The sequence below is a fragment of the Excalfactoria chinensis genome, chromosome 4, assembly GCF_039878825.1.
Source record: "Excalfactoria chinensis isolate bCotChi1 chromosome 4, bCotChi1.hap2, whole genome shotgun sequence".
NCBI classification, from domain to species: domain Eukaryota; kingdom Metazoa; phylum Chordata; class Aves; order Galliformes; family Phasianidae; genus Excalfactoria; species Excalfactoria chinensis.
The window spans coordinates 35,063,368-35,087,882 of NC_092828.1; the positions used below are offsets into that span (position 1 = coordinate 35,063,368).

Here is a 24,515-nt window from a genome sequence, read left to right on the forward strand (position 1 = left end):
TTTACTGCCCTTCTTGAAAACTGGGACAACATTTGCCAGCTTTGAGTTGACTGTGACCTCTCTAGATTCCCAAGACTGTTGAAAAATAATTGCAAGAGATCTTGTGATGACAGCAGCCAACTCTAAATACCCTGGGATGAATTCCATTGAGCCCAGTAGACTTATATATGCATCCAGCTGGAGCAACAAATCCCACACAAATTCAAGGTTGGCTGGGAAGTCCATTACAGGAAGTAGACTGTCTCTAATATGTTGAACACAATTTTAGGAAGTGTTTCTCTTGACTGTTTTTCCAATTTAGAAAGATTACAGAATATGTTTCTTCCCTCTTAACATATTCTAAGTCTCAGACAGTTTTTTTTCTCAAAGTAGAGGTTCGCTGGAAATAAAGGTCTGTTCAGTGAAACAGCAAGACTACAGAGATGTATGTTGGCAACTGATGGGAAAAGGAAAAAGGGTTACTGAACAAAATCCTCTCCATGACCAAGAATACTCCAAAGAAGAAAAAAAGAAAGGGACCATTCTCTGGTAATGAGGCCAAACACCACAAATTGACACCTTCACTGTAAATAGTGTTTGATAATTAGTTTGCATAGGGATCCATGTGCTGGCCCGAAGTCTTACAATATCATTACTTTTAGCGCATATTTTCTTTTTTTCAGCTAATTATCTGAAATAATTTTATTACCTTATTAAAATTGATAGTTTCATAGCATGAAAAATTAGGTATGTGTTTCATGCTTTGGGATGTAATGTGAGGATATGTGATTTATTTAAAGGCATAAATTCTGCTCAAATAGTGCTGCTAAACAGTAAGATAGAGGAATCCAAATCTATTGCATTCATCTACACAGGCTTCTTGGAGACAGCAGGTGCTTTGTGCTCTGGTTCTGCCTCAAGAAGTGGTGGTTGAAAAGGTTGCTGTTTTGTGCAGCAGTGTAGCTGGAACCACAGGGACTGCAACACAAGCCCTTAAAAGAAACTACTGCAGATGCATAGCATACTATTCTCGCCAGTGTCTTTTTTATCAGAAAGCAGTAGTGTGGTAGAACTGAGGTTCAAAATGTGCATGACACTAACTGTTCCAAACTTAGTCATGTGCCTTGTTCTATGGCACCCTGCTTTGTCTAGTCCAGTCCCATACCATATGGTCTCCTTGTTGTCCCCTTTCTTTACCTTCCTCTTTGTCCCTCCACCACTTTCATTGTCTTCCTCACAGTAGAGGGGATGCAGTTTGCCCAGAACATTGTGTTCCAACAGAAAGAACAGCAGAGACTAAGCACAAGATGTGCTTTGAACTATACTTGAAATCATGGCTGTAATTACTCCTAAGGCAATGGTTTGTAAACACAGGATTAAACATGAGCACAATGGGACACTGCACAGAAAAGTAAACATAAGAATAATTAAATGCTGTATTTCTGTCATAGGCCATAAAGCTGCATCCATGCTTGGGAAGCTTGAAATATACCAAAGATATAAAATATACAAAATTCAGACTTAGCTGCCAGAAGAAGATTTCGCAAGATTTTGGGTGGTTGTTGGTTTTGTTTTTTGGTTGTTTTTTTTTTGTTTTTTTTGCTTCTGCAATACTTAATCATTATGAGTAGATACTATTATTGCATCAACTGCTGCTGTCACTTAAACTCATAAAAATGGCAGTCATTATGTCAGTAACTATTTATTTTTCTGTTTTTTGTTTGTTTATTTCTTTCTGTAATTGCAGCCCTCTGTACACTGTAGTGTTAGGTTCATTGTAATTTTTATTTCTGGAAAGTGTGTGTTTCTGAACATGTAGGGATCACGTCTGTGTAAAGGACCGTCCTTCATCATTATATCAATGGAATATTTCAAAAGAAATAGGAAAAAATTCAATTACCGCTGTTACCTGCAGCTCCCTTGTTTCCTCCTCAGCAGCAGACGCATGGTATGAGAGAACCTAAAGAGAAGAGGAGCCCTTAGTACAAACAAAAGAGCAATGTAACAAAGCAGAGTGTCTCAGCAAGCAGAATTTTCAGTCTGCAGCTGCATTACATTGCTCTTGCCGATGAAATGTAGTGTCCCTGCAGGGCCTGCACTGCTTTTATGTTCTGAAAGCATGTGGGAAGAGATCTGCCATAGCACAGAATCTTCTTGATATAATTAGGCCAAGAAAACGTAAATAGTTTCTATAAATGAGCAAAGAACTCTGATTTTCTCTTTGGAAAGTTTTCATGCCCCACTTTCAAAGACAAATAATTCATGAAAGGGCTATAATTATGTGCCTGACGTTGTTGCCATAATAATCCTTTCAGGAGTTTATTCAGACATAAAAGAAAATTTTGCCTTAACTGAAGTTTGGCAGAAAAGTCTGAAAGAAAACATGTTTGTTTTAAATTAAGAAAATAAGCTCATATTTTTCAGTTGTGAGAGCCCAGAACATGAAAATGTTTCAGACTGTTTTAGCAACTAAAGGATAAATTATTTTATAAATAATTCAATTTAGGTATTAGCTTATAATCTTTTTCCATTATAGAAGTTATGGGTATGTACTTTATGTATTGTAAAATGTAGGAGACAGAATTGCTGATCTGCCATGTAACCAAACAGCTTCTTTTTAAAGTACTTAAATTATCTTGATGATAATTTTACTACCTTTTTATTTAACATGATTTTATACAGGTTTATTTGAGAGTGGTGATTTTTTTTTTCTTCATTTTTTAGAGGCTACATGTTACGTAATCCACATTTTAGAGTCCTCCAAATACTCTGTTTACATAAAGAATGTTAGGAGATCCAAAGTCTACAAATATTTCACATTCAGCTTCAGTTTATCACCTCTGAGTAATTCAGCTTCTCTAACTAAAGCCCTCTTTAGCTATTAAGCTTAACAGTAACCAATTCAATGGCTGAGACTAGATGATGTTCATCTTGATATGGTTTGATGGAGTTTAAGGAAATTGCTGAAAACCTACAGTAATGCTGTTGATGCTTGACAAACCAGTTTGTCTAAAGGACTAAGCCAAAATAATCACAGAAAACCTCAGACAAGAAAAGGAAGCCCCTAATCCCCTAAACCATTTCCTCTTCCTACGCAACAGAACAAACTAACTGTGTTGCCAATGTGTAGCCTCGTGTAAAGGAAAAGATGTGTTCAGTTCACTGCTAAATCTCATGAGTCAAGTTAAAGTACAATACCAAATAAAACAGTCTGCTGGGAGACATGGAAACAAGCAGAAAAATTCCTGTGCAACTCATCAGGACAAATGCTGTTCTCATCAGGGAGAACAGTTTCTGTTCATGTGAGTAGCTGCTTTTATGTGTAGAACGGATGAGGTTTGAAGAATATGAATATCTGGTTTGTGCCAATTGAACATCACTTAGTTTTTGAGCTCACCTCTAATGTCACCATCTGTTTGGCCATTGCTCTTTCTACAGCTTCATACATCTGTGTATTCTGGATTCCCAAGCCACAAAAGATGACAAATGCTTCCAGAAACTGCTCATCATTTCTGTTGAAAGCCTTGATCTTGCCTGAGTTTTCTTCCATCTTATTCACAAGCTGGCATACTCCTAAGTCAGGATAGAGAAACATGAAGTAATAGATTGAATTGTCAAAACATCACCTATAGTATGGAACATCAACAGAACTACTAGGTCTGTTACCAATTAGCCTACAGTACAAACCACCAATATACATGAAAGTTACATGCAGGAATTCTGTAGACTTTTAAAGCTTATTAGATGTGTTTCCTTGTATTACAGCATAAATCTTAAAGCATAATATATTACTTAGTAGACCTAAAAAGCACTTATTAGGATATACAAAGCAAAAAATATAGGTGAAATTCTAGGGTAGTTTTCATCCTGACTCTAATTATTAATAGAATTCTAGATTGATATAATCCCTAAAGACAATGTGTCCTTTGGAGGCTAATTAAATTTTTGTAAGCATGCCAAAAGATCATTTATGAAAGTCAGAACACTGTTACACAGAGTTTTTGTCTCCTTATTTGAGTCAGTACTGGAAATTTCTTAAAATAAATGAATATAACAGATAATAACCAAATTGAGGCTCAAGGTTCGAATATATTTGCTGACTTTATGAAGATGTGATTGAATTACAGCCTGCTTCAAAGGTTCCTGAAGTCATCAAAAAGCATCTTATAGATATCAGGTTGTTAGCATCAAAATGATTGGTAGTTGCATCTATTTATTTTCCATTTTTTTCTACTGATTGGTGCCAGACGTTTCTGTGCACTTGCCATTGAGGGTCCTGACAGGTAACTGTTACGAAGCCTGCAGATTAAATTTTCAGTACCATTCTAAGCAGATGGGAATTCACTTATATACCTCAATTTAGCTTTATCTAGTGCCTGGCAATTTTTGCTAAGAAAGTAGAATATGATTTAAAGCAGCTGCTTTGTAAGCATACATTGTCCAAAAGAGCTGAGAGCGTGATTATTGTCTTAAGCGTGTCCATATGTTTCCTTGCTCTCAAGAGTGTAAGTACTAGCAGTTTTAAGGATAAATGCTAACATATTCCTAATTAGTTGTAAATAAGTGACCCAGTGAAAAACTTAGTTTCAAACTAAAAAATCTAAATAAAACAGTAATCGCAAAAGTCTTATTTTGATATAAAATGTAATTGCGTACCAGTCTGTATGCTTCCCTTATTTTGTCAAGAATATTTTGCAGATGAAGCAATGACTGATTCAATATGTACTTTAACAGCAGAAGGGAAGATACAGTTGGATGTTTCTAAACCACTGTAACCAACTTTCAGGTTTTCTTGCTCTAGCAGAGCTGTGTGAACAGAATATGAATGCCTTACACTGCCACCATAAGACCAGACAAGATGGATCTGCTTATATATAGGACAAAATTATAATTAATACTATTTTACAGCAGTACCAACATTGAACATTATCAGCAGCTGCTCTGCTCTAAGGTCTTACCAGTGCTATTGTTTTGTGGGTTTTTTTTGTATTGTTTTTTCTTTTAATGGAAGTATTTCTAGCATTGTAATACTCTAAATTCAGACTAAAAAACCTCACAAAGGTTTTTAATTGAAAGAAACATACAGTCTGTCTGAGGGAGCAAGTTTGTATCTGCCCTTTTACAGTAAGCGGAAAAAAAGGAGAAAAAAAGAATGTTATACACACATTTAAAATATGTTTTTAGAAGAACAGCGGCTTTGCACATAGAAGTTTTAATGTCTAATGGCAATATATGAACACTGGCCTATTTTCAAATGATGTTCTCTTCAGGGAACTGTTATTTTAGTATCAGAATTTCCTCTAAAGAGACAAGAATATTACAACTGTAGTTGTGAACTACTCGGCAGGCATTGTGGTATCTGAATATTGCAAACAGGATTCTGACTTAATGGATTAGTAGATCCTTAACTGGTAGTAAAAATATATAATTTTAGAGAATAAGGACTGACCGAAAACAAGATTATCTTTCCCTGGGAAAAAGAAGCAACTTATAAAGCTCAGGGAAAATCTCATGGAACTTACTTTCAGATCTCTGTTTAGTACTGTTTATGATTTTATAATTATTTCCATAGCAACGGTGATGTAACAAACACAACTGAGTAAGCCATAAAAGCAAATGAATTCTTAGAAGACAAAGCATTTGGATAAACATAAATGCCCTTTAAAAAAAAAAAAAAGCAACAACAACAACAACAACAACAACAACAACAAAAAAAAAAAAAAAAAAAAAAAAAAAAAAAAAAAAAAAAACCTGGGAAAACTACATCAAGAATACTCTTCAATATTTTTCAAAAGATTCACCAAAGCATTCAGGGGGCCGTACATTAGAATTAAAGGAACTCAAAATTCTTTTATTGGGACATAAAAAAACAAAGAAAGATTCAATAAAATTTTTACCACATACCTGAAAAATGCACAAGTCTGAAGAATAAAAATTTCACCTCTTTTCCAATAAGATTTGCTTGGTTTTGCTGTGGAGAGCTTTTCCCACCCTCACCCCTCAGCTGCACATTTCACACCCCAAGTTCTGGTCTTGGGTATACTTATTTTTAAATAAGAGAAGACTTAAAATAATCTTGTACTATATATAATATGCAAAAGGAGCTTCTGGGTATTGTCCCCACGAAAACTTTTTGACCCTGTCCTATTAAAGATCTGAACATTATCTGTGTGGTCCTTAAAGGACTTTGAAGATTTCCCATTGCTCAAACTTGAAAAACCCACCTAAAGGGGTACTCTGATGGTAACTTAGCTTGAACTTCCACGGAAAAAAAATTGAAGATCTTCATATGACATCAGATGCAACAGTTTTATCAGCAGTCAACAGCACAGTGAAATATCTCTAAGGCTCAATAGTCCAATTTTTTATCTTGGTCTTCTAGAGTCTGGTAGAATATATACAACAATGTAATAAAAGAACTCACTGAAGAAGCTGATAAAGAAATTTCAGGGAACTCTATTTAGAAAAGAAGGCTTCTCTTTCTGTTTCTGGAAATAAAATAAGATCTGTCTTCATGGAAAATGGATCTCATTTAGTATAAATATTGATTATGTAGTTTTGTCATAACTCTCAACAACAATTACTTGAAGATGATTAAAAATGCACTCTTGGAAGATTTTCTTGCTAAATTCTGCAATGTTGAGGAAGATGCACTCATGGTACTATCTAGAAGTGAGTATATTTTACATTCTGTTTCATTGTGGAGCTTACTGTTGCCAGCATAGCACACTGACATGCATTCCAATTCCCATGGCACGGGGAAGTCCAGGTAATTTCCAGTGGCATCGTTATACCCTTGAGTAAGGTGAATCTGAAACTCACCGAAAGACTTAACACACATTCAGCCTATGCCCTTAAGTTCTCTTAACAGGGATTTATTATTCCTCCCGACAATTCAAATGTTCATCCAGATTTGAGGATCCACACCAGGGCTATCTATGTATTTTGAATCTATAAAAATAGTGAAGTATCACAAGAGTGTTGTAGATATTGGTAATTATCTTGCTTACTTGTAAGGTAAGCAATTTACAGGCAATTTTGTAATGGACTTGTTGGTTGGAAGCATCATAATTAAGATATTTCCCCTGCATCTGTTGCTGAGATTGTACTGTGGAACACAGAAATATTTCCATGAAATATACAAAAATATTTTTTGTAAAAGTATTTTTTGTAAGGATACCTACCTATCACCTTATTCTTTTTCCCATTTTTTATTGGTGTACACAGCAAACTCTTTATATGTTGACTTACACTTTCTGCGTTGTCAGTCTGTTAAACAAACAAAGCAAAACAAAACAGTTAAAACTTTTAAGGCCGGTGTTTAAGTACCTGAAAAGAAAATGCAGAGAGAAGGTTTGCACTATTGGTTTACACATGTTCCTTCAGAAAGCAACCATGTCTTTGAAGAGTTTACACATCCTTGGCTGGATGGTGTAGTAAACATTACATCTGATACAAGCTTCGGTGAATAATAATACAAGTAATGATGACAGTGACCATTCAGGCTTTCCAGGGACTTGCAACGCTGTGCTAAAAATGTGTTAATTTCACAATAAATTCTTCCACTTCACTTTCATGACAACAACAATTTTGCACCAAGACAGAGTGTTCAACCCAGTGCAGCTGAAAAGAGATCAGCTGGGCTTTAGGACACCTTTCTACTCTCATTAGTTAAAGAGCTATGAAATTATCTGACCTCTTCCATTTCTAGCATCTCCCCTGTACTTGCAGTAGGGCCATACAGATTATAAAACAAGAGTTCATGTCATTAAGCTAATTGTGTATTTTGTGACACTAAACTTTCGGTAAACCCTTTTGGTTTGTTTGAGACACCTTAATTAATCCACCAATGCAATGAGAGGTGCCTTAGTGAAGACCAAATTATGATCCAAAGAATGACCAGTTTTCCAAGTAGGTCAACATTCTGCAGTCTTCCAAAGGCCTTTTATCATTGCTAGGTTGAGTATATTTTGCTATCAGTTTGTTTTATGCTCCTAGACAAGGACACTGAATTAATTTGTGAAGTAAAAGTGTGGATGGGTAGAATAAAATGACAAAGCATCTTTTTCAAATTTCTGGTAAGAAAATGACCTACTTTTGTTCTGTAGCTCTTAGTTCTAGAATAATGTGGCAGTTGCCGAGAAGTAAATTAGGGACAATCTCTAATTGTATGTGGCACAAAAGATGTGCACACACCAATATTTCAGATCAAAGGGGTTGGGTGAATTGTTTGTTTGTTTTACTACTGTTGCTTTGCTATTTGGTGCTCTGCAAGAGATTGAAAACTTCCTTTGCAAGCAAATGCATAAAAACTATAGTGCCTATAACTGACAATAGGAAGTATGAGTGTTTGAAGAAAACATTAAGGATTATGTCATGATGGATACTTTACATGACTATGGGAATTTAATATTTAGGAGCTCATTATCGAAAGGACAGATGGAATAACTCGGGACTATGATTTAGTGGTTTCTGTACTTTGGTCTAAAAATATGTACATGTGTAATCAGCTGTAAAAGAAGGATAAGAGCAAGCATCTCTCCCTAGATCTCTCCAGCAGACACAACTGAGAAACATTAAATCAGGTTGGCATGAAAAATGGTTGAGGGCTACCCTAAGAAGAAACTGCTGTTTTACAGTAAAGTTCAAATGCACAGACACTCAAACTTGTATGAAGTGAGATAAGATCGAAGTTCACAGTGCTTAAAAAACATACTTGACCCAGTATTGATGAAAAGGAAGGATACTAAACAATAACAGGCATAAATGGCTTTAAGGAGTGTTGCAGATATTTGAACTTTATCTCCACTGCTCTAGCTTTGTTGGTTCAGGGAAAAACAAAGATGCATGGTTGCTGAAACCATGGTTTACTTACTGTCCTTGCACATACTGAACCTGAGGCAGCCAATATTAGGGCTCTCCTGTGAAGGAACCTATACTAGTTTTCTGCCTCATGTCACTATGTTGGCTGCCAGTGTATTTAGAAAGCACAAAGTCCTTTTTATTAAGTGAGTAAGTGAACCGTTGAACATTCTCCAAAGAAAGAGGCAAGTCAGCATTTTTAGGTTACGAAGTACACCTGGGATTTCCCTCATGCCATAGTTTGTCAGCTTTAAAAAGATTTTGCCTGCAGCCTTAAGATTTCTCTTACATAGCAGTAGAGATGCAGCCTCTGTGGCTGTGTTAAAAAACATTATTTTCTTCATGTTTCTTTCATATGCATTGTGTGTAAATCATCCAGATATCAGGAAAAATGTATAAGAACTCTAACTCCACCGACAAAGAGAAAGTTTTGTTTCAGACAGTCATTTGGTGTTCCTTTTATGTATTTGAAATGTCTTCAAAATAGTTGCTTATTTCTTTAATGACTTCATGTAGTATATCCATGCGATTCTTTTTTGTCTTCCACTCCTGCAGTTAAGATAACTTTGGGCCCTGCACCATGGCAAGCACTCAGGGTTTTTTTGCTCTGTCCTTCATATAATCCTACTCCAGAACATTAGTGAAACCTTGCACAGAGTAAAAGTGAATCAACGGAGCTCCCCACCATGATGCTGCTCGTCCTATCCACTTACTGGTACAATCATAGGCAATGCTATGGTACCTTCTGAAATCTTGGTTGTGTGATTCAGAACAAAGAGCTTGGTAACAACCTGCTGATTACTGTAAAACATCTCCCTCTTTCTCTTCCCCTGAGCCCCCCCCCCCAGTTGACAGGCTTATCTGTTGTAAGAAGTGTTTTGTTCAAGATTTTGCATTGAGAGGAAAACACAGAATTACAACTTTGTGTTGTATTGACAACAGCTTTCAGTGCACCCATGACTGTAATCTGAGTCTTGCCAAGTGGCCTTCCCTGCTAGCTCTCCAGTATGTGTTCTGCAGTACATCATGCCATGAGCATTTATCTGATGAAGTGTAAAGCAAAAGCTTCCTTAAAAAGTGAAGTTGTTGCTTATCCCAAACAGCAAAGAACTTGCATGCATATCATTAATCATTGCCAAAGTAAGTAGAGAAGGGAGAGAATAAAAGGGAAGGAGCTTCTGAGAGCCTCCCAACAATCACAGTAAGCTACAGAGGATTACTATGAAAACCTCCAACTGTTCTTCACTTAAATGCTTTGCAGAGAATGTATTGCAAGCTCTCCACATCATGGCGTCTATTTATCCACTGGTGAATGCTAAGATTTTTTTAATAATGGCGGTAGAGATACCCTGCCCACTTTGTGAGTATGGTGCTGTTTCTGCAGTGATTTTAAGAAGCAAATGCTGTTAAGTTTCTTTGTGTTTGGAGAATTCTGTGACCATTAAATTAAAAAAAAAAAAAAAAAAAAAAAAGAAAGAAAAAAAAAGGGGAGGGGAGGGGGGCAGGAAGGGAAGGGAAGCAAGAAAGATTTGAAAGGCAAATAGAAAAGAAAAAATTCATTTCTGAATTACAAACCTTAGGTTATTTTACTTACTGTCCAGGGAAATCTTCTGTCTTTGCAGACATCTGGGATGTTGAGAGGCTCCATTGTATTCTTGACATACTGAGCATACATATAATTGATTTTGTTTGTATCATAGTCTCTGAAAGAAGCAATATTGTTTTTATGTGCTTAGTATGACGTCAAGTCACTTCATTATGCATAGTAGGTAACTGCAAATATCCTTCATGTCTGCAGTCAAGAAAGATATAACCAACAGCACTGTAGTAGAACTGAGTTAAAATTCTGTACACAATCCATCTGTCACTGCAAAATGACTGGGAGAATTAATTTATACAAGCTGATGAAGGACAAAAAATGAGCAACTGGGTTTACACTGAAATAAACAACTCTGAAAACAAACTATTTGCAAATCTGACATGCAAATCTGAAAAAACAGTACTGTATGAGACATGCTGATTCTTTAGACTGAGTTCAGCTGGTAATACTTGAAGTTTCTACATCAAAGTTTGTTTCAAGTTTGTTCTAAAAGAATAATCAGCATGGCGATTCTTTTAATGCAATAGAGATGTTTTCTTCCAAATTGGGACATAAAATACCTTCACAAGATCAATCATCTCCTGCTTTTGTAGACATTAAGTTCTTAATTAGAGGAGTTAAACTCTATCAGAACACTTTGCCAGCATTAGAGGAGGGCATATGTCCTAGTAATGCACGTATTATCATCAAGCTCCTACAGTTTACTCTGACATTTGACTTGACTTTAGTTATCCTTCTGGTGCAAGTGCATGTGCAAAAGACGTTCACAGTGCTAAAGAGAGAAAATTATTCTTTCATTATTTCATCAACTTGGTTATATAAAGCAACACCCCACAGTTCTGAACACTGGTTTGATTTTGGCTTGATTCAGGGCCCTTGATTATGTAATAAGCCTGAAATCATATCCTGTAAAGTAACACTTTCCATCTAATCCATGTAATTAGATTTCTTCTGTTGCCTGATAATGTGACCTTAAAACCAAGCACAAGTCCTAACTCCAGTGGCTGACTCACAGTCCATGGCATGTAACTGTGCTGCTTCATGAACAACGTTCAGATATGCGCTAAGGTTCTAGCATTCCCTCCCTATCAATTATGAGAAATAACTTACTGACAGTCCATGAAGGCAGTAAATTGAATTATGAGTACATCAAGTAGTAACCATAAAAGGGATAATAAATAGGGAGGTGAATTCTGTTTCTTTATGTAACAGTTACCTTGTGATCTTATGACCATTTTGTACCTATGTACTTTATGACTGTACATTCTCTAAAATCCTGATATAGTTGAAGAGTTGTTTGCTTTAGCCACACACTTTGGAGTTCAGTTTCAAATACTTATAATTAAAACTCATATCAGAAATGCTCACTAAAAAAAGATCAAAAGTAAGGAAGTTTTAATTTTCTCTCTGGACACAGCATCTGTAGTACTGTATTTTTGATAGGACTGTGCCTCTTTCTTCTGACACTATTGGTATCAACTGCTTGTGATGACAGACAGGTTACAGAGGCAGTTAATTTTCAAAACTTAAATACAGAGAGGTTCAGATTAAATTTTGCCAACTATGTAATCTGAATATTTGAATTCAATTATTTTTACATCTTTCTCTTCATCCCAGTTTACATTCTTAGTCATTTCTTAAAAATGATGGAAAGTTTGAGTTTTGGAACTTTTCTTTTGATTTTGTCAGTCATATTCCTTGAGTTGTAGCCTACCCTAGATCTGTAAAAATGAACTGTAGGCTTGAAAAAGTGAAGAAACCAGGCCTTGTTCTCCTAGGCTTCTCAATATGCCAATTTGTCTATGCATGTTTCAGGAAAAATCTGCTCCACAACAGATAGCAGAAATATGTGGTAGCCGGTGGGATGAAATGGTACACAGGTGGTAGCCGGTGGGATGGGTCCTTTATTATGAAAAATAATATTAAAAACATAATTTCTTCAACATTTTCTGATGGTTAACAAAAGCTTAATTTCATTGTTTTACCTCTTCTGATTTTCTGCTGAGTCTTCTAATTCCTCAGCTTCCATATGAAACACACTAGAAAATGACTCCTGAAAAAACAAGATAATATAATAATATTTATAATATAAATAATTCATAATTCATAGAATCATAGAATGACCCAGGTTGGAAGGGACCTCAAGGATCATGTAGTTCCAAACCCTCTGCCTAGCAGGGCCACCAAACATACACCTTTACTAGATCAGGTTGCCCAGGGCCCCGTCCAACCTGGCCTTGAACACCTTCAAGGACGGGGCATCCACAACCTCCCTGGGCAGCCTGTTCCAGGGCCTAACCACTCTCCTAGTAAAGAACTTCCCCCTAACATCCAACCTAAATCTTCCCTCCTTCAACTTGGATCCATTTCCATAGATGTGGATGTAATAACTTAGAGTAGAAGCATTCATGTGAAAAGCCTGTTGCTATTCTCAACATCTCTTCTGTAATAAATGTAGATATAAAATTGTTCAACTTCATTTTATATCAAGCAGCAACAGTACAGAATCCTGTGACAAAAATATTTTTATGTAATTTTTAATATCATTGAAGTATTTTGAACCTCTACTGATCACTCTGAGAAAAATTGCCAGTATATAAGCTGTACCATCTACCTCTGGAAGTTCCAGATTTGACCATTCATCCAAGTGAATGCACCAAGAGCGCATAATATCTGCTATGGGAAGATGAGGACATCAATGCCTTTTAAACATTTCAACAAATTTGTATTGCTTTTCTCATAGTTTTTTTTCCCCTACAGTTGAGAATCCTAATTGCAGGGAGAAATTAGATTCTCTCTGCACTAAAGATTCAAATTACAGACTGGAAAGTAAGTGCTGGGGTTTGGTCAACTTGTAGAGACAATGTGACTATATGAATATATACATTATGTAAATTCCTCTTCTGTACTCTCATATTCAGGAGTGACTCTCTTAAATACAGTGAGAGAGATTATTACAAAATAAAATCCTTCTCCTTTTCTGCAGCCTATGGGATGCTCATACCTCCTTCAGGGAATAAGCACTTCTGCCTTTAAATAAAAAAAAAAACACAGCTACTCACAGTACAATCTTCATCCACTATGAAGATGGTACACCTCTGCACTTGCATGAAGGATATTATAGTGGCAGCTATCTTCTTCAGAATTACTTCCAAAGACTGTTGTTCTTCAAAAATAAGGCTGGCAAGATCAAGAAGCACCTGAAAAACAGGTCTTTGTGAAAATTTGACTAGCTGTGATGAAAGCAATAATTACAGTTACTACTCGATATGATTCTTCTCCTATTCCCCGAACCAAGGAAGACAACACTTACATCTGCGAAAAAGATTAAGCTTTGGCTCTCATACAGACCACAAGGCATCAGTAATTAATAGTTTGATATGTTTGATGGCAGAAATTGATAGCATACTTAGCTGTCTGATGTTTTCAGTTGGAGACACAGAGTAGATTTTGGCATTCACAGTTGATCAAATGAAATTTAAGAAGTCCAGACCACACACAGTAATTTGCCCTTAGGAAACCTAATAATTTCCTATGGCTCATGTGTGCATTATAAGAACGTCAACAGTGATACTTAAATTACTTAAGAGTTTCAAACACAATTATTCATTGTAATTCAAACAAATCTTAATGAACTCATTTGGTAAAAAACATAATTTAGACACAGGCTGTCATGTTTCAAAGCTGCTGCTGAAAGATTCAGCTGCTCAGATGTAGGCAAATTATATTCCCTTTATCCCCACAGGAAAAGATTTTCCAAATTTGTACCAATTTACAAACACTGATATTCACTTTGAAACCCAGACCTACCAGAAAGTTATTAAAAGACCTGCTGCCTCGTTGTTTCTCCAGAGCCTTTTCATACCATGTCAGGTAGACATAGGGCCCAAGGCATTAATAAGCCATCAATTATATAGATGGCTACAGAGTAAAAAGAAAATTCTATTTCCTGTCTGATCATTATGGAAAATATTGTTAGTGACTATTTATAGTTGTAGGACTCTAGAAGAACAATCCATATAACCTCTACAATTTTGCATGGATAATTCTACCTGACATTTCTAGAGTATGGAAGCATCTGGTTGTATAATATACACAGTGAGCCATAGGATAACTTCAGGCAAAATTTAGTATATTGCTATAGCATTATAGACGGTATTCAACTAGAGAAATTAAAAATTGCCAAGAAACAGCTGCCATATGAGAAAAAAACAGCAGAATTCTCTGATTTCTAGGTAACCATAATTTTTCTATTTCTGGAACAAACCAGTTGACCATACCTGATTACGCCTGTTTTCAAGCAAAGATGTTTCATACAGTTGAGCGTTGTGAAGAACAATTCCACAAAATGCCAAATATGCAGCAAAATCCTGAAGATGAATAGACATAAGCTTTTGATGAAGAGACTGTCTCACAGCTTCTTAGCGTTATTCAAAGATAAACTGTTACATTTTTTTCACTTTGAAGTATTAATTGACATTTAAATATATTTCTGGCAATCGGTCATGCATTCAGGTATTTTTTTTTCAGTCACTCATAATTTTTTTTCCTAAGAATCTCTTCTCCCTTTTTAAAATCTAATAGTCTTTCAAATTCATCCTGGTGAAAGTAGGATTGGAATAAGAACCAAGTCATTTTGCAAAAATACAGATTTTACCTAGAAAAATGTAGTAGAGACGATCAGTATCTCTTGTTATGTGGATTTCAGCCTCTTCTGAACTGGGAATAATATTCTGCTAACATAGCAAAACCACAAGTTTTTTTCACCTTCTGAATGGGATTAATTCTGATATCTTGCGGATACTCTGCATGCGTTTTGTTTTAAATGGGAAAGTTTTCAAAAGGAATGAGTAAATTCCAGGTTTGTTTATTGACAGAGGTTAAATCATCTTCTTCAGCTTTTTTTGCTATACAGATTTAAAATGAGTTCCAGAAATGTCTGGAAAGCAACTACTGTGTGAGAACTGGGAGTCAAGTTCTTCTGATGATCTCGTAATTTATCCAAGGCTTTTCTCTTCCTGCAATTGCTGTATTGGGAAGTGATACAGTATTTAAAAAATAATCCCTAGACAAATTTAAATATTCAAAATACATATTGTTGGGGATGCCAGAAGAATTAACATCAGTTCATAGAAGATTATGCCTATTATAAGCTATAAAACTGTCCTACAGCGTAGCCTGTGTTTCAGAGATATATGAGAGGCATAATTCGGATCCAGATATTAAACTACATCCCATCTACTTTTCTCATGGCTTTACTAGCAAAGAACTGTACAATATAACAAGGAATTTTCTTGCTAAAGGTGTTTCATTTTTCGTAACTTTAAGATGTCTGATAAGTGTAAAAAGTAGTAACGTATTCAATCCTCTGATCTGTGAAAACAGAGACATAATTGTCCAGCTTCTATACCTTTTCATCTTGTTCCGTGAAAGTCCCACCAGTTCCAGATTTCTTATTAATTGCTTGAGCCACACCAACAACCTAGTGTATTAAAAATGAAATAATTGTCATTGCACTCTAGTATTCCTAGACATAGGTGAAAATAAATGATAATTAGATGTTGGCCTTTGCATAACCAAACATATTTAAACCTGTTTATTTCTTACTTATTCACATTACAAATTTCTGAGCATGAACCTGACTAATCAAAATAAAAAGTAGTGGCAAAAAGTCCCAAATGCTCTTATGAAGAAGGGTTGATTTGATCCCAAACTTGTTCTATAAAACAAGTTTGTTTTATAGAAATTATATTTGTAGATCGTTTATGAAACGATCATCTCACAAAAGGGCAGCAGTGGTTTATACTTCTGAAACCATTAACACCATCTCTCTCTAATGGTCACCTACTTTTGTGTATAGAACCTGCCCTTCCTGCTGGCTCTGATGAAGTTTCCAGAACCTTCCCCTTCTTACTTGAGGCTCCTTACAAGATTCTCTACTGTGATCTGTGATCTTTTTCCTTGTGTTTATTTCTGAAACTGTTCAGATAGAATTTTTATCATGCTAAAAAGCAGTATACACAGGCTGGGTACCTGCCAGTATCATGTTCGTTACTGTAAGTATTTACTTAAAGATAGGTTTTGAAAAAGAATCGCTTTGAGACCGTAGTAACATAAGGCCATTTCAAGTCGTTAATGACAGTAGTTTTTTCATCTTACTGTTTAAGGATAAACAATACCAGGAGAAAACTATGGTGTGTGTGTTTAAGAAGCTGTGTTTATGTGTTACTCATGAAATTTATAACTGCTTAACTGAAGGAGGTCATACAGTTATATTTTTGTAATGGAAAAGACTACAATTTACTGTCTCTCACACTAGCATTCCCAAAATACTGATGCTACAACTAAGGTCATTGTTCTGCAGCATGAGTCACTGCCAATTGTGGGATCAAAAATGTCTGTCTGAAATAAAGCTCGGCTGTTATGTCCATTCCATACAACAGAAGGCTTCCCACAGTCAACTTCTCATTTACTTCAGCGACAATTTCTTATCGAGAGAACATTCTCACTGTAATAACAATATAGTTGCCATATGTATGTCTATAGCAAGCTTTGAACTATAAGCAAATCCTTTAATAAATCTATATGCTTCTCCATTTACTTGCATGTGGAAAGACTAACGCTTAGGCCTTTTCTCCTACTTCTATCTTTTCTGGGTTTTTCATTTTTTTTCTTTTTTTCTTTTTTCCAGCTCGGGTCCAGCATGAAGGAAGACAACTTTAATGACTTGAGAGGCCTTAAGAGGTGAGTAATTTTATCTTGTGTAAATATCTCCCCCACAATGAAAGAAAGCTGGTTGTGCTTAAAGGTAAAAGGAAATCGTAACAGGACCATATTAGAGCCACAAAAAGACTATTTAACCTCCCTTCATTAGCCACGCAGGATTCTTGTATACTAAAAAGAGCATACGTTCCAATGGAAATGGTCATTTTTTGTATCTTTGTTAATAAAAGCTTTTAAAAGAAGAGGGAAAGAATACTGAGGAGAGTAAACCTATTAAAAATTCGTAGTTGTCTTGATAATAAGAACTTTATGCAAAAGAAACTGTGTAAAGTACTTTCTTTTTTTTAGTTAAAAATGTTGACAAAAACAATCCATCTTCCAGTAACATTCTAAGCTTCTAAAGAAATCCTTGTTTTATGTGCAATTTTTTGCATATAAAAGTATGTGTTTTAAAAATTAAGCTGATTCGAATTCTGGCCTGAATTGTATTTATACCAGTACAAATTTAAGCGAACTTCACTGAGATGCGTATTATTCAGGTTGGGTATTAAGAAAAAGTTCTTCTTAGAAAAAGTGGTGAGGCATTGGAACAGGCTGTGCAAGAAGGTGGTGGAGTCATGGTCCCTGGAGGTGTTCCAGACATGAGTAGGTGTTGCACTGAGTGACGTGATACAGTGGTATGGTGATGATGGGTTGATAGCTGGACTACAAAATCTAAATGATACTATGATTGTATTAGTTACCAGTTGGAGTCTTGGCTACAAACGGGTAATTAGGAGAAGACATAAAAAGCTCGGGGAAATTTGTTCCTTTTACTAAAATGATTATGTAATTAGGACAAAAGCAATAGTGTTTTAGGCTGTGTCAAACATAGGCCTGCATTTTAGAGTCCTAAGCATAGCATGAAATTTTCAAACTTCATTTTTCAAACTTACTATAAATAAATCTGAAAAGACATAGATCTGCTCCCTCCAGATGGGAGTTATGTTCACACCAGCAGAAAATCGGAATGAAAGGTTGACTGTAAATACAATGAGCTCAGCTGTAGTGAAATGTTATTCAGATAACAGGTAGAACAGAAGTGTGATATATTTGTGGCAGTAAACAAGACGTATCTGTGTATATGAGATAAAGCAGATTCTCTGTAAAGCCTGAAGAACACTGTAAAAAAAGTGACAGCCCAATTGAACATTCACTGATGTATGCGCCATTCCAGCCTTAACAAAAATATGTTTTGTTTTTTAATTACTTAAGGCATTGCTTCATCTTTTTTTCCTTAATAAGCAAGCACCAAGTGAACTTTCTTAAAAGCTGCAGCACTAAAGCAAAGATAGTTTTTGTCACTGTCTTGCTATGCCTATAGAATTATCCTGCGTATCTGTTGTTCAACCAAGGAAAAACTAGTAGGAAAAAAAGAGGCTTAAACAGCCATGAAAAGGGATGACTGCTAGTAAATCATAAGTGCTGTAGAAAGAAGAAAGCCAAGAATAATGGAGAGTAAACATTCAAGTAATTACTATTTGCTTGCAGTTAGATATCTGTAATCTTGTGTCCTAATCCCTAAAGTAAGCAGGGATCTGTTGAGTGCTAAAATCTTTTTCGTGAGCTTTACCCCTGGTCTGACGAGGTAGGGTGCTACACATACTGGTCACACAGCTCCTAGCAAGATCCTCTATCCAGGTTTGCTGTATTTGAAGTGCAAAAGGGGTGGGCAGAAAATAATAAGATGCACACAAAGATCCTTACTCCTTCATCCATCCTTCTTTAAAATCAATAGAAAAAAAAAATCCTCTTGGATTAGATACCAAATACTTTGTAATTTGCCATTCAGGTGCCATATAAGGCAGATGTATGCCATGAACATGAAAGCAGTTTTGATGATGGAATAGTTCTCTTATTGTCAGTCTCAAAAAAAGGAAATAAAAACAAACACTTAACAGTTACTGAGCTGATAGCCATACCTGTTTTTCCAGATCAAAACACAGCTCTCCTAATTGTGTTCTTGCTGGCAACAAGCAATCCTCCAGTGCTGCCACTTGTTCTGTAACCTTTCTTCTTCAGCTGTTACATTGATCCCATTTAATAAAATGTGATCCACATTACAAGGAGATTTTTTTTTTTTTTTTTAATTATCAGAGAGCATTATTCTTACTAACTATTTTCTTTCAGTAATTGTCTCCTGCCTCTAAAAGCAGCAGGTTACCTAGAATGTTTCTCATCAGATAATAACTAATGACTTCAGTCCTGGCAACCGTGATCTGAATTTTATCTGAATTTGTTTCATGCTGCAGTTTTCCATACGTTAAGACTTAAGGCCTAATTCTGTGAAAGCTTTTATAGCTCTACAGGGAGTCAGTGCCCTTTTTTGTTTGTTCTTTCTTCAGCTGATTTTAAAAACACTGTTTTGCATCCTCAGAATAAAAAAATATATATATTTTCTTTTCTGGCACATGAACATGAAGCCAAAAAAAATGATAACGGGAAGAGGAAAACTCAACTTCTGTCTTTTTGTAAAGATGGGACATATTCACATGAGAGGACAAATTAAGTGGGTTTAAGCTTCCTTTGCTCTCCTGCTCTTGCAGAACTTTGATCAGGCTTACAGAATTATCCTGTAGGGACAGACTTGTCTTTAAAGGCTTTAATTTTTAATCAACAAAACTTTCACAGTAGCCTGCATGATTCCTAGCAGTCTGGCCGCTATAAAATATCTCAGCATAGGATGAAAATCCGCCCAAGAAGAAAATTACTGTTCTCCATAATCCTGCAGCAAGGCTGCTGCTGGAACTGGAGTGAGTTTGTTTCAAGTGAGGTTGGCTATTTTTACACTGCACTGGGGTAACATGGTTACGGTTTATGAAGTCCATCAGGATACGTTAAAAGGCTTTTGTCAACAGAATACCACCCTGATGTATTTGGAAAAGCTTCATGATGACAGGAGATAGAGCAAATTAAAACAACAACTAAACAATTGAGCTGTGTATTGCCAAAAAAAACCAACCAGTTGCCTTGTCAATTAGAAGGAAGTTCAGTCTCACATACTTGAGGCCTACAGCCTGAGTGACAAGTCTCACTTAATAGAACACAAAGTCCCTGCATGAGAAAATAACTACAGATTTTAATAGAAAGTCAATCAAAATAGGATATAATAGAAATTATTTTGCACAACTGAAAGAAAAAAAAAAAAAAAAAAAAAAAAAAAAAAAAAAGGAGAAAAAAAAAGGAGAAATAGCAGAAATGGATGTCATTTCTGTACACATTTCTGTACACATTCTACACCAGTCATGATGACTCTCCCAGTCGGGAACCATCCATTTTACAGATACCCCAAACCAGAGAGCTGTACTGACCCTTGTACCAGTTCTGTATAACTCTACAAATTGGTTTAACCTAATAACTTCCATTCAAGGCCTTTCTACCTCATTCACATTCCTCATTCAGGTTGGATATTAGGGAGAATTTCTTCTCAGAAGGAGTGGTAATGCATTGGAACAGGCTGCTCCGGGAAGTAAGTGGTGGAGTTAATGGCCCTGGAAGTGTTTAAGAAAAGGGGGGATGTAGCACTTAGGGACATGTTTTAGTGGGCAACATTAGTGATAGGTGGACAAATGGATTAGATGATCTTAGACATCTTTTTCAACCTTAATAATTCTCTAGTTCTATGATTCTTCACTGGTCAAAAATAGCAAATGATAAAGCCTTGTCTGCCCCAAAGCATCATGTGGCAGTACTTTTGGCATATGATGAGATGGACAGAATTTCCATTTAATTATTAAACAATCACTGTACAATACTGATTTACAGGTATCAGGACTTTGATCGAAGACCCTAAAGTTGATAAAAAGGTTGATCACTTAGTATTTGCAGTGTATTATGAGCAAATGAGAACTTTGCAGGCAAACTTATATTTCACTACTTTTCTCTTGGCAAAATCAATACCAGTTGCTGGGTCCTTTTTATGAGCTCTACTGTGAATCAAACTGTTTTCCTCTTTTTATCTACGGAATTTCTTGTTAGTAGTTATTTTTAAGTAAGATGCTGGTTTCTCACATGCCTCATGGAAATAAAGGAAAATGTGAAAAACATCTACTGGAAAAATCTCCATACTTCAGCAGGCCCAGAGGATTTAATAATCAGCATGAGATTTTCTTCCTGAATTAATGACTCTTTTGTTTTAAAAAAGAATATCAATACTAAGCAAACAAACAAAAAATAAGACACATTTGCTTCTCATTCTCAGTGTTTATTTTTGGAAGTCTTCCAGAATTATCTTTTGACTGTGACTGCTGACATGGGCTAAGAAACAGTCACTAGCTTCAGTATTTCTAGAAGGGCCTTGGGAATTTATTTACTTATTTATTTACATTTTGCAGGGAGGAGACAGTATTCCTTTTTTTTTTTCTTCCTCTCCTCAAAAAGCAGATGGCAAGTTGAAGGCTGTTTCACTGGCTCTAACATCTGTCCAGAAGCATATCAGCAAACGGTTACAGGGAGAGGGACAAAAAATTTCTGGTAGAGACTTTAAAATCAGAAGGGGAAAAACATAAAGTGTTATCCTTTCCTAACAGAAATCTTCTGGTTTTGCTCCTTCAAAGTATTGCATATAAGAGTAACTCTCTCCTCAAAATTCGTGTTGGCTGAAGCTTTCAAAACAAATACATATCTGCTTCATTTCCATCTGCTGATGCACTTAGGTGTAGAAATCTAGCAGAAGATACGGCCAATTGCAGGTTTACTCAGCCTGCAAGTCATGGCGTATTTCAACAAAAACAAGTCCTATTCTGTCCTCCATCTAACACGAGGACCCAACAAGAAGTTAGCAACTCTGGCTTGCAAGACCTTGTAATTCATTTCTGATCACAATTATGGAGAACACAGTCTTTTTTCCATTAAACCAAAAAGAAAATGGGATGGCATGGGTGAAATTTAAAACCTTACATCAGTTTGACATGGAGCATTGCTCTCTGCATGCCCTCCACACAACCTGATTCGCTTGTCAGCTGGCCTAGGGCCAGCAGTGGCTGCTGCCAGCTGGAACATGGGAGGGTTTAAGTGGGCATGAGAGCAGGAGAGCAAGACTAGAAGTGTTGTCTGTGAAGCACTATCAACTCAAGCCCATTTCAAGCTCTGTCCTTGGAAGGACTGAAAAAAATAGTTTAAACCAAAATTTATGGTAGATAAAGAAAGGAAATTCTGGCTGATTGTCTGGGTCAACTAGAGTAAGGTTCAACAAATCAGATAAGTGGAGAGCTTCATCAGTTTACTTAATGAGAAAAGGTTTACAACAGTGACAGGGTGGCATACTTTGTAAGAGGATTTAAAAAAATGGAAGTGCAAGAAAAAAGGTAGTTTAGTATCTCAGAATAATCTTGTCAGCATTTGTTCTTGGAGTTTGAGGACTCTGAACTATCTGGAAATGATAAATAGTCTGAAAAGCAAAGGAATTATGGAGAGAAAATCTCCATCTTAAGTCTCCGGTGTACTCTATAGAGCCTTACACTGTGCAAGCATTCTAAGAACTGGTGATGTGGCTGAAGGCTATTACTGACAGGATCAAATACCAAACAAAACAAAAAGAAAATAACAAAGAAATACAAACTACCTCCCTGGGTAAGAAATTGGATCTTGCCTTTTTCAATTTGTTTTATGCTTTCTTTGTCTTTACTGAATTCACTCTTGAATTGCTCTGTGCAAGAAGGCATTATAAGAATTTCATAGTAAGAATTCTCCCTACTGCAACGGCATCATATTCAAAGGGAGATCTGTGACAGTTACCATTGATGGGAAATGCATGCAAGAGATCAACAAGCAGATTCACCTCAGTTTAGTTTAGGAGTGATTTGACTTTCAGTTAGATGAATGTTGGTTTTAACCCAGTAGGCAGCTAAGCACCATGCAGCCATTTGCTCACTTGCCCCACAGTAGAGAGAATGGGAGAGAAAAACTCACGGGTTGAGAGTTTTACAGGACAGAAAAGGAAGGGAAACTAATAATAACAATAAAAGAATATACAAACCCAGTGATGCACAATGTAATTGCTCACCACCCACTGACCAGTGCCCAGCTAGTCCCTGAGTAGCAGCAATTCCTGCTGACCAACAACCTCAAGTTTTACTGTCCAGCATGATGCCGTATGGTATGAAGCATCCTTTTGGCTGGCTTGGGTCAGCTGCCCTGGTTCTGTTCCCTCCCAGCTCCTTGTGCCCCAAAACCTTTTCTGTCAGGTCTGTGCAAGAGGCAGAAAAGACCTTGACTTAGAGTAAGCACTGCTCTGCCACAACAAACATATCAGTGTGTTATCAACACTACTGTCATCTTAAGTCTAAAACATAGACCCATACCAGCTACTAGGAAGAAAATTAACTCTATCCCCACCAAAACAAGGACAATAACTTAACAGAGATTTCTCTGAATTATATAAACACCACATTTTTTCAATGCCTGGACTTAAGCACGTAATGTGTTTCTAAGTTTATTATTAATGACCAGAGTTGACATAATGCAAAAAATGTTTTAGGCAATGATAAAAACAGTTAGTGTCCTGTGATGAACATAATCTAGATAGAATCCAAGTTGAAGCACGCTAACTCTAAATAGAAATCTGAGAGTGTGCTGATAAAGACCAATAAACATGCAGAGAATTTGAATGCTGACAACCTACAAGAACAATGAATGGTACCTCTAGAATTAAATACATCTATTCTACTTCTGCCTCTTGACAATTCCATTTGTCCTTTATTATTGAGCTAGATAAGATAAAATTCAAGTCCAGACGATCATAAGCACAAAGACTCTTTTAAAAGGAGACAGTTTTCTGCTGTATGATAATGATTGACAATTAAGAAAAGTTTAAAGTATTGGCATAGCAAGAAAATGTATTACATAAAGTAATCTCAGTACTGCAACTTACCTCTTCCCTATGATTCTTTATTGGCATACAGAGAATACTCTGAGTCTTGTACCCTGTGATCTGGTCAACTTCTGCATTGAATCTTGGATCCTGATACAAGAGAATAATATGATCATTTGAATACTTGCCTTTTTAAAATGTTTAAGTAGTCTGATATCTGAATTAACTGTTATACAGGATAGCAAAGGTTCCATTACTACCTAATAATCATACAAGATTGTTATTAACTGTGTTTTCAAAGGAAAAAAAAAGTGGATCATGAGTGCTGGTAGACAAATACAATTGCCAGACAGAGCAAAAACAAAACTGTCAGGGGAAGCCTTTCTTTATCCTAGACCATCATTATAATAAATTTATCTATGTATCTCCAATACAGCTTTTATCACTGAGAGGAAATTACAGAAATATACAGAAAGACATGTGGCCACAGAAAAACAAAGT

General features: G+C 36.1%; 1 protein-coding gene and 1 long non-coding RNA gene across 7 annotated transcripts in view; one reads left to right on the forward strand and one right to left on the reverse strand.

Moving 5' to 3' along the window:
• The window catches only part of LOC140252247 (uncharacterized), a 50,063-nt gene extending 32,878 nt beyond the window's left edge, over nucleotides 1-17,185 (forward strand). Inside the window, exon 3 of the long non-coding RNA XR_011903591.1 lies at nucleotides 17,133-17,185. This is a non-coding gene — a long non-coding RNA (uncharacterized lncRNA). The remainder of the gene's footprint in view (nucleotides 1-17,132) is intronic.
• Nucleotides 1-24,515, reverse strand: part of PDE5A (phosphodiesterase 5A) — a 63,390-nt gene that overhangs the window by 20,944 nt on the left and 17,931 nt on the right. For 4 of the 6 annotated variants that reach the window (XM_072336680.1, XM_072336682.1, XM_072336685.1 and 1 more), the window contains exons 3-11: nucleotides 24,075-24,164; nucleotides 15,852-15,923; nucleotides 14,722-14,811; nucleotides 13,504-13,641; nucleotides 12,427-12,494; nucleotides 10,436-10,544; nucleotides 7,164-7,248; nucleotides 3,377-3,552; nucleotides 1,880-1,939 (exon numbers count right to left, since the gene is read on the reverse strand). In XM_072336680.1, the coding sequence (XP_072192781.1) occupies nucleotides 1,880-1,939; nucleotides 3,377-3,552; nucleotides 7,164-7,248; nucleotides 10,436-10,544; nucleotides 12,427-12,494; nucleotides 13,504-13,641; nucleotides 14,722-14,811; nucleotides 15,852-15,923; nucleotides 24,075-24,164 (888 nt within the window). The remainder of the gene's footprint in view (nucleotides 1-1,879; nucleotides 1,940-3,376; nucleotides 3,553-7,163; nucleotides 7,249-10,435; nucleotides 10,545-12,426; nucleotides 12,495-13,503; nucleotides 13,642-14,721; nucleotides 14,812-15,851; nucleotides 15,924-24,074; nucleotides 24,165-24,515) is intronic. The other 2 variants (XM_072336681.1, XM_072336686.1) reach the window with 1 other exon arrangement.